The sequence below is a fragment of the Papaver somniferum genome, chromosome 6, assembly GCF_003573695.1.
Source record: "Papaver somniferum cultivar HN1 chromosome 6, ASM357369v1, whole genome shotgun sequence".
Lineage (NCBI taxonomy): Eukaryota > Viridiplantae > Streptophyta > Magnoliopsida > Ranunculales > Papaveraceae > Papaver > Papaver somniferum.
The window spans coordinates 174298535-174316199 of record NC_039363.1 but is presented as its reverse complement, the minus strand read 5'-3'; the positions used below and the strand labels follow the sequence as shown (position 1 = coordinate 174316199).

Sequence of the window (17665 nt, the reverse complement as noted above, 5' to 3'; positions counted from 1 at the left end):
GCTTCAAGAACTGTTGGGTGAAATCAAAGGAAAAAAAAACCTGAAAAGGTTCTCATCAAGATTGATAATAAGTCTGCAATTGCACTCACTAAAAATCCAGTATTTTGTGGGAAGAAGAAACACATTCACAAAAGGTATCATTTCATACGAGAATGCATCGATAAGGAGGTCATTAACGTAGAACACATACCGGGAACTGAGCAGAAAGCAGATATATTGACAAAGGCATTAGCTCGGATCAAGTTTGAAGAAATGAGACAACTGATTGGAGTACAAGATATGTCACGGGTAAGGTTGAAGCTTAACGGGGAGAATGTTGGTTAAACTTCAAAATAGAAGTCACTAACAAGCTGGTTAGGATAAGATTAGGAAATTGATGTAATCCTAAGGGAATTAGAAGTCATCTAGTTCTAAGAAAAGGAAAGACATGTAATAAGGTAATAGGACTAGGAAAAGGAATTCATAGTTCTATATATATATGATCACCAAAGTTGTGATTGATCATATGAGCAAGATTAGAGCTTGTGTTTAGTTTTGAGAGATTCTCTAAACATCAATAAAGAGAGTTGTCTTTATATAAGCTAAGTTTCATCTTGCAGTTGCCATTAGTTTTGTTGGTAATTTGTCAACTAATGTGAATTTTATAAGCTATATGTTTTGGGTCCGTTGATGAACTAGCCGGGCATTTGCACGGGCTTACAGAACTTGTTTTAAAATATTTCAGTATTTGGATTTTTTTAGGGTTAAATTTTTTAGATTTCAATTTTGTTTTTGCTATTGTATTTTAAAGGTTTGCCTTTGATTTTATGTTTACAAATGTTAATGATTGTGTTTTCTGTTGAAAATGACTGATAATAGTCGTATCGTTTTAGGGGTTTCAAAGCTGAATCTTAGTTCCATCCCAAGTATTTTAATTTGTTGTGTCCGTCTAGATTCAGCAGTTGGAGCTAACAGGAAATACCCAGCTTATCTGCTTTGATCATTCCCTTTTAGTCTATTTGCTTAGTGTTTCACCAGTTTACCTTTTTGAATACATCATTTAGTATGAAGTTGTTCTTGGTTGCTTTTTAGGAATGACGACAACAACAGCACCATGGATGTAGGGCGACAGTGAAAGAGGGTTGATGACAGAAAGTACAAACAAACGCACCAGGTATAACCGCTTGTATCATAATTCTACTTATGATTTTCCCGATGTTTACAAAGCATGTTTATGTGTTTGAGCATGATTAATTAGCTATATTCTAACTATAAATGAGCCATATCTTGGTTGCTTCATAGGACGACAACACCACCCCGGTGATTGTCCGGGGATAGTGAAACAGAATTGGTGACAGGAAATACAAACAGACCCTTATGTCATAATTCTATTGATTTCTCTAATGTTTACGAAGCATGTGTGTGTGTGTATATGTGAACATGATTAATTACCTGTATTCTGACTTTAAACAAACCAATCTTGGTTAATTTTTAGAAACAACATGGAGGAGGAGGGTGTGGGAGGAGAGGATAGGATCAGCAGGTTGCCTGAACCCATAATTCATCACATTCTCACTTTGCTTCCTACCAAATGTGCTTTTTCAACAACAATTTTGTCTAAAGGATGGAATAATCTCTGGATAACAAGTGTCCCAGTTGATGTTATACCGAAGTCTGTAGAGAAGCTCTGTAATGTAAAGCTCTTGAAGTTATCAGATTCTGTCTTTGAGGTATGGTTGCTTATTTTGGAGGTCACCTTTATTGGCTGATTATATTTTTCTAGCAAGTTAGGGTAAGTTGTTTCCCTGTATCTTGATACTTGATTTACTTTGTATGCTAGTATGTTATTAGAAACTGGAGCTGGCAGGTGTTCTATCTGCAAGTTTTCCTACCTTCAATAATTTGAACACTTTGGAGGTGTCTTTTATCAAGACTCGACTAGTTAAACCATTATTCACCTTTCTACAGTTCTCACCAAATTTGGAGTCACTCGTCTTCAGTGGGGTAAGAATACACTAACTTCTTGACATTTTTTGTTTTTGTTTTTATGATGCTGTTAATTTGTGACGAGTAGATGAAATTTCTTTGATATGCATTATTATGTAGGTCTGTGGTGATAAAATTAATGAGGACGCTTTTACATTGGACGTAGTGCCTCATTGTTTGTTGATGAACCTTAAGTCAATCAAATTTCAATACTTTAAAGGGCAACTGAAGGAGTTGGATTTGGTTCAACTATTTTTGCAGAATGCAAGGGTTCTTCAGACGGTGATTATTGAAATTTCATCTGATCATTTCGTAAACTCAGATAAGAAGAAACATATGTGTGATTAAGTTATGTTCGTTTTAGATATCTGGATGCTTGCTTGCTCATCTGAAATCTATAGAATGCTTATTTCTTTGTATTCAGCAACTTTTCTCTAGATTTTGCCTTATTTTTATGTTCATTTGAAAGACGACGTCAGACTTTTGTGCGCTGCTGCCGTATTAGGAGACTTTTTTTTCACTTTTCCAGCATACTAGTGCAATGGGAATATATCATTTTGTACTTTTAATTGGATCCCAATTTGGGCAATGTTTTCTTCTTCATCTGCTCTCAAAAACTCATTGATCTTCCCTCGTTCGTTTTACAATTGTCATTGTGCATTTATTTGTCTTTGTTACCCTGAACCTTCATCTGTGTCAGTTTTATAAAATTACAAAATGATTCTCACTCTCAGAGTTATTACTCTGCGGTTCAGTAATCCGGATGTTTTCTTATTTGAAATCTGTAGAATGCACATTTCTCTTTATTCAGCAACTTTTCTCCAGATTTTGGCATTAGCAGAAATTGTCAGATTCCCAGCTTTTTCAGAAAATATACTTGTAAAACATAAAATTTTCATTTTGCTTTTTCTAATTGACTAGAATCCCTTGAAACAAGTTCCAGCTACTGACATTTATTACTGTGTTGCTCATTCAAGGACTTGAATGCAAGTTTCTCTCATGATCCCCAAAAGAATAGCTTTTCCTGCACAGGAATGAGTATTGATTACCAGCACTGTACTTTCATTGGATCCCAATCTGGAGAGATATGTGATCTTGATCGACTGCAACTCTTCCGCAACCTATACCGTTTCCATCCTTTCTCTGGGTAATTCAATTGAACACGCAATGCCAAGGTTGACAATCCTTGATAAAGTTTTGTGCATCTGGCACGCTGTCGACTAGAATTTCATTGTTGGTATCATCATTGTCTTCAGGATGGACAGGAACAAGTAGTACTGTAGGTCAACGATCTGCATTACTCGATCTCTAAGTGGAGCTGTCTTAACAAGATGAGAGGATTACTCGATTGGGATCCTAAGGAGTCTCAAAAGAAAACTGGACTGGGCACCAAACATACACTGTCTCTTCAAACAAAAATACTTGCGCAATTCTTCACGTGGTGATACTTCTTGTATAACCTGAACTTGACTCTTGATTCTCATTTCAAATCGTTCTCTTAATTTTGGTCAAGAGTAGGAGGAGATGGCAGTTTTCACTTTTCAAGGCAGCACTCTGAGTAGCATAGGTACCACCAGCAAGAATTGCGGGTCTCCTAGAAGATACAGTGATGGAATATACTTGCTGCCATGGTTTTGAAGTATCTTCTTTCACTGTGAAATAGGCAGGTCCCCTAGCCATTGCTTGATGGTGACAAGCCCATTCTCAACTTCAGAGAGCGAGAGCCAGTACTATCCAATGATCCAGAGAGCACAAGAACATACACGTGGTGCACGAATCTGGTAAAATGTGTCCAAGAGCCTAGTTATAATTGAAACCCTAACAATCTCGTGTACGAAAACAACCACATCAATAGCTGAGGCCACACTGCTGAAATCCATCAACAAATGAACCACAGTGCTGCCACTTCAGGGAATTTTATGGCACAAGAATGAATAGCTTGAACAAGCATTTAACTGTATTCCCCATTCGTCTCAAGCTCGGTGCTCTTAGTCTTCACAGCTCAAGAGAGTAATGTTAATTAGCCCTTAAGATTTGAATTCCTGAGTTTATAAGACAAGCAAAATATGACAATGTTTCAAATAACCAAGAATTCAAAATTCATGGTTCTAATATTATCCGGGCATTCTGCCCTAACCCAAACCAATACCTAATAGGATCTGATGGCCGCAAATGTAAGATGGAATAAATAAGTACGAGCGGAGAAAATTTTAATTAATAGCAATAGGTTCAGCAGTCTCATATCAGAACCACCGTTTGCTGATTGGACGACGGAAATAAGATACAGATAGAATTTCCAGTGGTAAACAAATAATCACAAAGTTGATATGGCCGAGTTGGTCTAAGGCGCCAGCTTAAGGCGCTGGACCGAAAGGGCGTGGGTTCAAATCCCACTGTCAACAGGTAATTTTTTTTTTTTTGCCCAGATTCGCTGGATTGCCAGGCATTAACCCCAACACTCCCCGCCCTGCACTATCGTCGAATTTAATCTTCTTACCTACATTCGGTTTGAGTTTAGCTACTGTTGTTGGATATATATGCGATAAAGATCAGAAAGAAGTAAGGTACGACATTGGCATATATACTCACAGATCAGATTTATGTATGCCATATGCTAGGTTCACAACACCAACTGATGTACCAGTGCTTTGCACTTGAGGAGCAGAATGGCTTCAAAATAAGGCAGACAGATGAGTGGACATTGAACATGCACCATAATCATGAAAAAAACGCATCAAAAATAAAATTCAAGCGATGAACCAATGAAAAAAATCACACAGGACAGGAGGCACCTCATTGCTAGAGTCCTCTTTCTTTTTCCTATGCCAGCACCACGCCAACCTCTGTCCGAATAAAATAAGTATCTGAAAGGGCAAATGGACCCGCCATAAGGACGTCGTCCACCGTAAGTATCAAGATAGTTTGGCACAAACTCTTCTACTGTCAAGGGTTTATCTCCAAGTTTATGTCCATTCATCGCAAGAGCTTTTGGGAGAGCTCGGGGATCGACAAACTCAATGATAGCATCCCTGCAAACACAAAAGCCCCAAACGTTATAGTGGAACAAGAAAAAACATCAAACAAGACATGAAACTCATCGACTTAACCACAAAACAGATTGGATTGCTTTTTGAAATCAAGATATGGCCCTGATCATAACCAGAAATGTTTGAAGGGATTGCAATGCACAACTGTGATAGAAAATCTACTAACCCCTTGGGAGCACCAGTGTCATCAGCCGTCGGAATGTGCATCCATGAGATCTCTCCGCAATATGAGAAATGCTCTTTTAGGGAGCTCCGAATCTGTTTGTCGGGGAAATTAAATAGAGTATGGAACCAACAAATTGACAGAAACAATACAGAGAGAAAACCAAGTCCCGCACAAACTTTCTATACCTGGTCAATTCCAGAAGAAGTATCAAAACCTCTAACAGAAATGGTTTCCCATGCAAAGCCAAGTTTAACAGGACGGCCCAACAGGTATTTGCCATTCAAGAGCATTGCCTGCAACGATAAGCTATCGTGAGTACAATTTAGATTTTAGAATATGGAGCTTTTGACTAATTGTGGAGCTGGGAAGTCTACCTCCTGTGCAGCTCCTTCAGTTGCAAACTCGATATGGCAATTTCCCCTGAAATTAGCTCCACTTGGGAAACGTAAATCACCAATATCCCAGCCTTTTCAAAGAACTCAATCCTACAACAGCAACAACAAAAGATTACCAAGACAATGAAATGTGACAAACGTCAGAAAATGCGCCATGCATACCTAAAAAACTGGTCAAGTCCCGCAGGGAAATACAAACCCCAGGAATACCAATAATCAGCACTTCCAGAGAGCCATTGCTACTTAATATGAGAAATTCTACCCGTTGTGAGGATGCGATGGCGAGGATGTCACCTCCCCCATAAATTATTAGGAACAAATTAGTGTATATATATACTCACACATCAGATTCAGCAGCGGAAAATGATAGGTTCTTGACAACAAGTGTTTTTGGTGCTCCAGTGCTTTCCCCTGGGGGACAACTACAACATACTTGGATTTCAATATTTGGCCATTCAACTCTAATGCCTGCAATGGTATTTTAAAAAAATGAGTAATACAGAAGTTAATTTTGGCTAACTATGGAGCACAGGCTGTGTGAAGTCTACCTTCTTTGAAGCTTCTTCGGTTGCAAACTCAACATAGCAGGTTCTGCACCATCCATAGTCTCCATCCTCATAGCGCACATCAACAATTTCCCCAGCCGGCTTAAAGAACTCGATCCTAAAACAGCGATTACAAAAGAGTGTCAAGATAATGAATTGTGATAAAGTTATTCCGATAATTATCAATACCAATTGAAACAATGATGTTAATCAAGAAGAAAAAGAGAATAATGAAAACACTGAGAATAACGAAGAAGTAGAAGAAGAAGAAGAAGAAGAAGAAGAAGAAGAAGAAGAAGAAGAAGAAGAAGAGGAGATCGATGAAATAACTCAACCCATTCCACTGCGAAAATCAACAAGACAGATAAAAAAGCCACAGTATCTGGAGGATTATGTTCTTCAAGCTGCAGAAGAATGTGAGATTATGCTATTTTCTGTTAATGATGAACCAAGGAATTTTCAGGAAGCAAAGGTCTCGACTAAATGGACACAAGCATGTAGAGAATAAATTATTTCAATCAACAGAAACAAGACTTGGTTTCTAGTTGATAAGCCAGGTGGGGTAAAAGTGATTGGTCTTAAGTGGATCTTCAAAATAAAACGGAATGTTGATGGTACTGTCAACAAATATAAGGCAAGACTTGTAGCTAAGGGATACATTCAAGAATCAGGAATAGACTTTGATGAAGTTTTCGCACCAGTTGCTAGACTAGAGACAATTCGTCTCTTAATAGCAGAAGCAGCATCAAACTCATGGGAAATTCACCACTTAGACGTTAAAACAACATTCTTACATGGTCAATTGCGTGAAGATGTGTATGTTGAACAACCAGAAGGTTTTGAAGTAAAAGGACAAGAGCATAAGGTTTATAAGTTATCAAAAGCTCTATATGGTCTAAGACAAGCTCCTCGAGCCTGGAATACAAAGTTAGATCAAATCTTAAGAGAAATCAGATTTGTTAAGTGCTCTAAAGAAACATCAGTATACAGAAGAGAAGAAAAGGGAATGCTTCTTGTGATTGCAGTCTATGTAGATGATCTATTTTTGACTGGAAACTCCCTTAAGGTGATCAATGAGTTCAAGAGAGAAATGTCATCAAAGTTTGAGATGTCAGACCTCGGAAAACTCACTTATTACCTTGGCATAGAAGTCCATCAAGGAGTAGATGGGATTCAGATTAAACCAGAAGCTTATGCAAGGAGAATTCTGAAAGAAGCAGGACTTGAAACTTATAATCCAACTAAGATACCAATGGAGTTTGGACTTAAAGTTTCAAAGGCACAAGAAGAAGCTGAGATTGATCCAACAAGTTATAGAAGAAATGTTGGATGCCTAAGATACTTATTACACACAAGACCAGATTCGGCTTTCTATGTGGGAGTAGCAAGCCGTTATATGCAGAGTCCACGCAAGTCTCATGGTGATGTAATAAAGCAGATATTAAGATATCTAAGAGGAACAATCAGCTGTGGATTGAAGTATGGTCGAGGAGGATCAAGAGGAATTATTGGGTATAGTGACATCAGTCATAATATTGACCAAGATGATGGAAAAGGTACAACTGGTCATATATTTTATCTAGGTGAAGCACCTATTACATGGTGTTCACAGAAGCAAGACACTGTAGCCCTCTCATCCTGTGAAGCTGAGTTTATGGCTGCAACAGAAGCAGCTAAACAATCAATATGGCTTCACGAACTGTTGGGTGAAATCAAAGGAAGAGAACCTGAAAAATTCTCATCAAGATTGATAATAAGTCTGCAATTGCACTCACTAAAAATCCAGTGTTTCATGGGAAGACGAAACACATTCACAAAAGGTATCATTTCATACGAGAATGTATCGAGAAGGAGATCATCAACGTTGAACACACACCAGGAACTGACCAGAAAGCAGATATATTGACAAAGGCATTAGCTCGGATCAAGTTTGAAGAAATGAGACAATTGATTGGAGTACAAGATATGTCACGGGTAAGGTTGAAGCTTAACGGGGAGAATGTTGGTTAAACTTCAACATAGAAGTCACTAACAAGATGGTTAGGAAAAGATTAGGAAATTGATGTAATCCTAAGGGAATAAGAAGTCATCTAGTTCTAAGAAAAGGAAAGACATGTAATAAGGTAATAAGACTAGGAAAAGGAATTCATAGTTCTATATATATATGATCACCAAAGTTGTGGTTGATCATATGAGCAAGATTAGAGCTTGTGTTTAGTTTTGAGAGATTTTCTAAACATCAATAAACAAGGTTGTCTTTATATAAGCTAAGTTTTATCTTGAAGTTGCCATTAACAACTACAACATACTTGGATTTCAATATTTGGCCATTCAACTCTAATGCCTGCAATGGTATTTTAAAGAAATTAAATGAGTAATACAGAAGTTAATTTTGGCTAACTATGGAGCACAGGTTGTGCGAAGTCTACCTTCTTTGAAGCTTCTTCGGTTGCAAACTCAACATAGCAGGTTCTGCACCATCCATAGTCTCCATCCTCATAGCGCACATCAACAATTTCCCCAGCCGGTTTAAAGAACTCGATCCTAAAACAGCAATTACAAAAGAGTGTCAAGATAATGAATTGTGATAAAGTTATTCCAAAAGACTAACGTGTAACATTAGCACATAAACTCACAGATCATATTCATTCGTATGTTTTGGTAGCTTCTTGAGGACAACTGTTTTTGATGTTCCAGTGCTTTGCATCTGAGGTGTGGGAGGAGGAGGAGGCGGATGCAAAATAAGGCTGTCAGATGTGTTTGAATTTAACATGAGGCATCATCAGAAATTGAGCATGAATTAGAGGTGAACATACATCTGTATTTTTTTCTGGATTTAACCATATTAATCGGCTTGAAGAATGATGAATAGACAAGAGAAAATAAATGATTTGCGAGTAATGGAAGGATAAACTTCCTTGAGTAATCCCTTAATCGGATTCTCAATATATATTATTATCATATGAAAGTCATTAATTACAGAGAATAATATCTTGACCGGAAATCAGGCCAATAAGGGAAATAATCTCTTTTACACCCCCTTAGTCTTAGCGTGAGAGGAGCAAACGCTTAGACTAGAACGAAAGCGAATAAAGAGTTGTCTAGGGAGACCCTTGGTGAAGATATCGGCATATTGATTCTCAGAGGGAATGTGCAAGACACGAATATCACCAATACAAACGCGCTCACGAACAAAATGTATGTCAATTTCCACATGTTTAGTACGTTGATGCTGAACCGGATCACCAGACATGTATATAGCACTCACATTGTCACAATAAACCAAGGTGGCACGCCGTAGTGGTATTTGTAACTCAAGAAGAAGATTCCGAAGCCAGGTTGTTTCAGCAACAGCATTGGCAACCCCTCGATATTCTGCTTCAGCACTAGAGCGGGAAACTGTTGCCTGACGCTTGGAGGACCAAGAGACTAGGTTGTCTCCAAGAAAGATACAATAACCAGAGGTAGACCGACGTGAATCTGGACATCCCTCCCAATCAGCATCAGAGTATGCAGTTAAGCCGGAAATATTGGAAACGGAGAGAAACAAACCGTGATCAATAGTACCCTGAAGATAACGAAGTATGCGCTTGAGAGCGTGCATGTGAGGCAACGATAACCACGATGGTGAAGAGGAAATCCAAGGAAGACACATCTAGATGAACGAGGAGCCAGTTTGTGTGGGATAGTAGCGGAAAGATTGGGATAGCAGAGACAACCAAACGTACGAAGATGGTCATAGGTTGGTTGGCGTTGGTAAAGAATAGAAACGGGGGAAGTGAAGTTGAGCACTTTAGATGGGAGAATGTTGTGGAGATAGACAGCCATATGAAGAGAATCGGCCCAATATTTAGAGGGTACGGAAGCATGCGACATGAGGGTGCGAGTGATGTCATTAATACGACGAATCATTCTTTCCGCCTTCCCATTTTGAGATGAAGTGTGAGGACAAGAGAATCGAAAAACCAAGCCATTTGTTTGAGAAAAATTAAGAAAAGAGGAATTATCAAATTCACGACCCTTGTCGGATTGAAAACATTTTATATCCCGCTCAAATTGAGTTTTGACAAAAGAGCGAAATTCTAAGAACTTGGTATAGACTTGAGATTTTAGTTTTAAAGGATATACCCATAGATAATTTGTATAGTCATCCAACAAGATAAGGTAATAGCGAAAACCAGTCTCAACATGTACGGGACAAGTCCATAAATCACTATGAATAAGAGAAAAAGGAGAAAAAGTCATGGAATTCGATTCAAAAAATGGGAGACAAACATGTTTACTAACTTGACAAGAATGACAAAGTTTGGTAGACTGTTTCTTATTACACTGAATATAAGAATTGGAACGTAAATTATCTAGAATAGCATGGCCGGGATGGCCGAGGCGTGCATGCCAGATATCAGACGAGCACACAGCAAGAGACAGGGGAGGAGATGCGGATGATTTTGAAGGTGACACGGCAGAGATGTTGAGAGGATAAAGATCCCCAGAGCTATTACATCGAAGAAGGATCGCCCTCGAACTCAAATCCTTCACAGAAAAACCAGATGGATCAAATTCAACGGACACATGATTATCAGTGGTGAATTTACGAACGAAAACAAGATTTTTGATTATATCAGGGACAACCAGGGTATTTTTTAGGTGGAGAGTTCGGGAAGGGAGATTTATAGATTTAGTGCCTCTGGCTGTAACTGGGATGGAGTTGCCATTGCCAACTAAGATGGATTGTACATTACTAGTGTTAAAAACAGTGTGTAGCGTACCTGAATCCGCAGTGATATGAGAAGTCGCACCAGTATCCATATAGAATGTATCATCAGGTGGCTGTAAGGTCATCGAGCTGTATGCTTGAGAAAAGTCAGTTGGCTGTAGCAGCTCGTTGGATGGAGCAAGGTAGGCTTGAGGCTGGTCGTAAACATGGGGCCTAGGACGACTCTGAGCAGCAGAAGAGCGACCATGTGTTGATCCACGTGGGGAGAAAGATGACTGCCAATGAGGAGCTGTTGGGTAAGGACACGGAGGAGCTTCCCAGTAAGAGTTCCATTGAGGGTAATACGCTGCTGGAGGTCTGTATGCTTGGCGGAATTGCTGCGGTGTTGGCAGTAGGGGTGGATCCATCGACGGAGAGGCTACTGTATGAACAGGCTGTGGTTGTCGAGGTACGCGTTTGCCTGATCCTGAACGGTGGCTACGGTGAGTCCCACGATCAGTCGATGAGGCTGTGGCAGCAAGAGCAGCTGATGACGACAGACTAGTTTGTTGTGCACGACGAATCTCCTCAGTGCGCAATTGAGAACGAGCAGCGTCAAAAGTAGGCATGGACTGTTGTATAAAGGATGCAACAGTGTTGTATTCCTCCGGGAGTCCATTGACAAGTTGGATAACCAATCGTTTGTCGTTCATGGGGAAATCAAGATCGGTCAGTCGATCCGACAACGATTTTAGTTTATCGCAATAGTCATCGACGCTAGCACAATCAACAAACTTTAGATTGACAAATTTACTTTCAAGGGTCGCAGCACGATTACCTTTGTTATCTTGAAAAAGCTTCTGAAGGTGATCCCAAAGTTCTTTAGCAGTTTTTCCCGATTTTAGAACCGTGAGCATTAGATCCTTGGCCATGGTGGAGAACATCCATTGACGGCAGAGAGCGTCTAGTTGTTGCGAGGTATTGGCGTCAATTTCTGTTGGTGTTGCTGATCCGTCGATGAGGAAAAGGAGTCCGTGAGCCTGGAGATGGAGTTCGAAGAGAAAAACCCACGATGAGTATTCATCTTGTTTGATATCAAGAAGAATGGGGATTAGGGTTTTTATGTTATTGACAGTAAAAGCTGGATGCAGGGATTTTTTATCACCTGCCATGGATTTTTTTTTAGAAGAAAATAGGGGGAAGAAGAAGGAGGATCTCTTTTAGGATGATACCATAATGGAAGGATAAACTTCCTTGAGTAATCCCTTAATCGGATTCTCAATATATATTATTATCATATGAAAGTCATTAACTACAGAGAATAATATCTTGACCGGAAATCAGGCCAATAAGGGAAATAATCTCTTTTAGCGAGTAACCCTAAAACTTATTTTATAGTGACCCAAAGAAAGGGAACCTCTAAAAATTCGGACAACCTGTTCTATTTTTGCTTCTGAGTATATTTTCCATTCCACGAGCCATGGAGGTGAACTTGGAAGAGTTTGAACTTTGGTCACAGTATTTGAAGCAGATGAATGCACTGTATATCAGGAGTCAGTTACCCGACATTTGCTTTCAAATGACTAAATAGTCAATTTTATTATTGAAGATTTGAAGATGACTTAATTGATACAAAATATTACAAGTACAAATAATATGGCATTCAGTACACGTTTGTTTATTAATTAATTAGGGAACGTTATATGGATTCTACCGTTAACATACATATAAGTGCATCAATCATGAATCCATAATGCAAAATAACATATCAAGGAATTATTATAAGTGTCATGATGTCTTCTGCGTACTTGAATGATATTTCAGTTTGTTCCAAACATTGATCTTTCTCTTCTCTAGACCAACCCTGCATCATTGAGAAAAACATTGGGAGGCTAAATTACACCCGGTCGTTATATATACTCAACTTAACTAGAAATTGCTTGCATTAGAACTCTTGATGAATGAAATTACTTACTTGAGCAACTATGTTTAGCTTCTCTCTGACATTCTGTAGCATTTCTGAAAGCTCCCCATTATACTTGTAAAATTCCAGTTCTTTGTTCTCAAGTATCTTCTCAGCTACCTGATCATTAGTGCACACGATATGGTTAGTTTACTTGGGAGCTTGCTTAATTTTCTTACAATAAATAGACAGGGAAAGGGCATGCTGAGGGAGCATCTCTTAGCAGGCTTTGCCCCGGACTTGAATATGACTCTAAGACACTTGCACATTTTGTTGGGGTGGGGGAAGCAGTTGAAACATGTTACTTTTTCCGAAATAAATCGCGCTTACGAATCGAAATAGTTACCTTTTTTACCAAGAATCCGGCCACCGACGGCATGGCCAAAGTAAATATCGTAGAAATGGCATGGGATTGCTTTAGGATTCGTCATTGATATCTCTTCCAGATAGCACGCATATGAAATACCGTAAGCAGTTGGTGATGGAATTTGCATATTCATTTCTTCTCCAAATCATTAGCTAATGCTCCTGATCTTTCTAACCCTGTATGCTGCAGTTGTGCACCTACACGTAATAAATTAGACATATGTGAACTATATAGCTGGGATGCGAATTAAAAGTAGAGAAAATGGAGTTAACCGAGTTATCAAGACAATTTACTTACACGGCGAACAGGTTGGGTTGCTGATGATATTCTCCAGCGTCTCATAAACCAATTTGCTATCAACTAGAAACTTGACATACCCATCTAATGAAGGCATCTCTGCTCCCATCAATATCTGTGCCATTGTTTTCTTCTTACCTCCTTCTTTCGGCGTCTCTTTAACGTGTAACTTCATTGCAACGGAACTACGAAAGTCATTGGCTTCTCATTATTATGATTCTCATCTTTAGTAGCATCCGGGGAGGCAACACTAGATCGGCATATTGACGGCATGTGTACTATTCTCCCATGACTATTGGAATTGCTAATCGCAAAATGACTTGGTTTCAAGTTCAATGACAACTTATGGAAACCATGACGGGTTTCTATTTGATCATGAAAGACGCAAGTACTTGAATTGATTCTGTTTGGGGTTTTTCTCAAATGAGTTTTGGCTGCAAAAAATTGAGATTGAGATACAAATGTTTTGGAAGTAGCCATGAATTAAAGTTAACAATAATCTTGAAGAGAAATGGAGAAAAAGAGTAACAAACTACAAGAAAGATAGACAGGGGAGAATGTGAAAGTCAACGATGGAGCACTGAAAATGTATCCACCTTGACTATTTTGTTATAGACAACAATCTCATTCATCATACTAGCTACTTCATTACTATACGTAGTAGTTTATATTTGGCTCTCGGCCCATCCCCATAAGCATAACAGACACAACGATCACAGATTCACAATAACTAACAAAAAGATACTCCGTATGATATATGCAACTTGCAAGTGACGATCCCAATAATGAATAATGCTAATCTTTTAGGCTAAGAAATTCATTATTTTAATGAAACTTGTACACTTCTTTGGATTTGCAAAGATCACGTTTATAGCGTGGAGGAACAACGGTATCGAGAAATATATCTTAGCCCACAATGATTACCAACTTCCTTATAAGGTGTATTATATCCCTCTTAAAGAGTTCAGACAAGTAAACCTTATACTCCCTCCGTCCCACTATTAGTTGACCTAGTTTATAATTAAAATTAGTTATAAACTAGGTCAACTAATAATGGGACGCAGGGAGTATTAATCAGTGGCGGAGTTAGGAGTGTGCCCATTTTTGATGTCATATATGGTTTATAGCAACAACACTAAAGTTGCTCTAAGAATTCAGAAAAGTAAACCTTATATTAATGAGGTAGACTCAAAGGTACCACGTACTGTATAAGAACAGTCGAACAAGAAAAAAACTACAAGGCAACAAAAGAATTTTTTTATTTTTTTTGTAAGTTCAAATGCATTCAAAAGACTAACTTAGGGAGTTAGGAACCCTTACATCATTGATAGTAGAGCCTTCTAATGCTGGATTAGGATTTCCATCCCTTGCATTAGATTTATCTACTTCTAAATTTTGCAAAATACAAGGTGGAGTATTGTTCCAATCAACAAGATTAAAGAAGGTTTTTGCCTCTTTTGCAAGAGTATCTGCCACATTGTTTGCTAATCTAGGAATGTAAAAAAACCCAAAAAGTTTTGGCAACGATTAAATTCTCTTTTCACTTCATCCATAATTGCTTGATTCTGCCAGGAAATCTGAGAACGTGTCCCATTTAAGTAGTCAAAAAGGTTCTTGCAATCTCCTTCCACACTAAAGTTTCTCAATCCCCTTTTTGTCGCTCATTTGGCTCCCTGCAACAGTCTTAAAGCTTCCGCTTTTTCTGGGGTAGAAGCTGTGAATGGTCTCGCTCTGCCTTGTTCAAACTTGCCTGCATCATTCCTAAGGATTAAAGAAAAACTAACGCTAATTGAGAGCTTATTTGTTGTTGTTTTTCAAAGACTTTGTTGCGTCTTTCCTTCCAAATGAACCAGGCTTTTGTCAACATTATTTATATGGGTATAGTTGGGTATTTCTTTCCTAACCATTCCTTACATATATCCAAGAAAGTAATAGAACTGTCAAAGTTCATATCAACTGGGAATGGCTCAGCTGCCCAAACAGACTTGGCAAAGGGACAAAAAAGTAGCATATGTTCTATGGACTCATAATCTTGACAACCAAAAGAACAGTTAGGATGAATATCCTTCATAAATTTAGATAATTTCAGATTTGTAGAAATAACATTTTGTAAACATTTCCAAGCAAAGATTTTAATTCTTTGAGACACATTTAGGTTCCATAAATTTTTCCAAAAGGAGTCTGGTTGTCCTAAGATGTAGTGGTTCATTGTTCTTTCATTCAGTTTGTCATACATACACTTAACAGTGAAATGCCTGAGTTAGTAAGAAGCCATCTGAGTGTTTCTGGTTTGTTATGGTTATTTTAATGTTACTGACTTTCCTAGCAATATGTTATGGAAACAGTTCAAAAATTAAAGGGGAATTCCACTTCTTAGTGATGGGATCAATAAGATCCTTCACAAGTGTTAAGTGAGAGTTAATAGATGTTCTAAAAGTACTAAGGTTTTCTTCCAATTTTGGTATCCATCTATCATCCCATATATTAATGCTATTGACATCTCTTATTTCCCAAATATTGTTTTGTTCAACAAGATGAATACCCTTACTTATACACTTCCAAATCCATGAACTAGTTGATAGAATTTTTGCTTTAAAAGCAGAGGACTTTTTGAAGTATCTAGGCTTTAGTTGTGACACCCAAAGGGCTTCAGGCTCGGTTAGCAGCCTCCAAGCTAATTTGGTTATTATAGCTAAGTTAAATTTGTGAGCATTTCTGAATCCTAACCCACCCTTACTTATAGGTTTACAAAGACAAGAATAAGATTTTGGGTAATATCCTTTCTAATTAGTTTTCTTGCCCCATCAGAAATCTCTTTGCAAGGCATTTATTTTTTTTGTGATTTTTTTTGGTAAAATGAAGCAACTCATTTGATAGCTAGCCATACTAGCCAATGTTGCCTTGTTAATTACCATTTTACTAGCCTGAGCAAGTATATTTCCCATCCAACCTTGTACTTTGTGTTCTATTTTTCATTTATTCCATCAAAAATCTTTATCTTTGCTTTATTAATAAAGAGTGGAATTCCTAAGTAAGAGTCTTTTAGGTTTATTTTGTTATTTTCAGTAATTTAATAATCATTCTTTGATGTTTGGGTTGAACTTTTTTGCTAAAGAAGACCCATGATTTATCAAAATTTATTAACTGTCCTGAAGCTTTACCAAAAGAGTCAATCAGAGCTAAAATATTATGACATTCTTTAAGATCAGCTCTAATGAAAAGGAGGCAGTCGTCAGCAAAGAAAAGGTGTGAAATATGACTATTCTTAAAACCATTTGTTAACTTCTCTTTTTCACCAGATAAGAGCAATCTGGAGAAGATTTCCATGCAAATTATGAACAGGTAAGGGGAAAGAGGATCCCCTTGCCTAAGACCCCTAGAAGGATTGAAATAACTCCTAGGGCAGCCATTGAGTAAAACTGCAATGGATGTAGTTGATATGCATTGAAGAATAAGGTTGCAAAAATTGTTGTCAAAACCAAATTACTTCATTGCAGTGATCAAAAAGTCCCAATCTACTCTATCGAAATCCTTAAACATGTCAATTTTGATTCCCATTCCAGCATATTTCACTTTCCTTTTCTTAAAGGAGTGAATTAGCTCTTGAGCAATAACAATATTGTCAGAGATTTGCCTTTTAGAAAGAAAGGCAGCCTGGAAAGGAGAGATTATAGTGTTTAGTAATGGTTTCATCCTATCAGCTAGGATTTTAGCTATTATCTTATACATGGTATTGCAAAGTCCTAGTGGTCTAAAACCACTAGGGTCTTTGGGGTGTCTACTTTTGGGGATAAGGAAAAGAAATGTTTTGTTGAATTTAGGGTGAAGCACTCCTGATTCAAAGAAGTGCTGGATAGCAGAGACCACTTGTTCTCCTACTGTTTCCCAGTTGAGTTTGAAAAAACTAGCTGGGAAACCATCTGGTCCTGGTGATTTATTTGGTTTTAGTTTTTGATAACTAACCAAATTTCCTCAACTGAAGGAACAGAGTTGAAAGAAGCATTCTCTTCTAAATAAATGCAAGGATGAATATTCTGAAATAAAACAGGATTAAGGGAGGGAGGGGGAGAAGGAGAAGAGAAAAGACTTAAGAAATAGTCAGAAAGAGTTTCTTGAATTTCAGGTCTTTTGAAGGTAATTTCATTATTACTCCTTTTCAGGCATTCAATATTATTCCACTTTCTTCTTTTCATGGTTTTAGTATGAAATAATTTAGTATCCCCC

At 38.0% G+C, this 17665-nt stretch overlaps 1 protein-coding gene, 1 non-coding gene and 1 pseudogene across 3 annotated transcripts; 2 read left to right on the top strand and 1 right to left on the bottom strand.

Moving 5' to 3' along the window:
• The first annotated feature begins 677 nt into the window (after positions 1 to 677).
• On the top strand, positions 678 to 2388 carry LOC113286454 (FBD-associated F-box protein At5g27750-like). 2 transcript variants are annotated; one of them, XR_003329304.1, is made up of 4 exons: positions 678 to 1153; positions 1475 to 1709; positions 1820 to 1983; positions 2086 to 2388. XR_003329304.1 is itself a non-coding variant. In XM_026535078.1 (4 exons), the coding sequence occupies exons 1-4, from the start codon at positions 1125 to 1127 to the stop codon at positions 2311 to 2313; spliced, it is 645 nt and encodes a 214-aa protein (XP_026390863.1). In that variant the 5' UTR covers positions 678 to 1124; the 3' UTR covers positions 2314 to 2388. The 2 variants fall into 2 exon arrangements, 1 of the variants encoding a protein (XP_026390863.1); XM_026535078.1 differs by having other exon boundaries at positions 1831 to 1983.
• Positions 2389 to 4286: 1898 nt separating this feature from the next.
• TRNAL-AAG lies at positions 4287 to 4367 on the top strand. The gene has a single exon. It is a non-coding gene; the product is annotated as a tRNA-Leu (tRNA).
• Positions 4368 to 12582: 8215 nt separating this feature from the next.
• On the bottom strand, positions 12583 to 13616 carry LOC113291848 (annotated as a pseudogene).
• Between the last annotated feature and the right edge of the window lie 4049 nt (positions 13617 to 17665).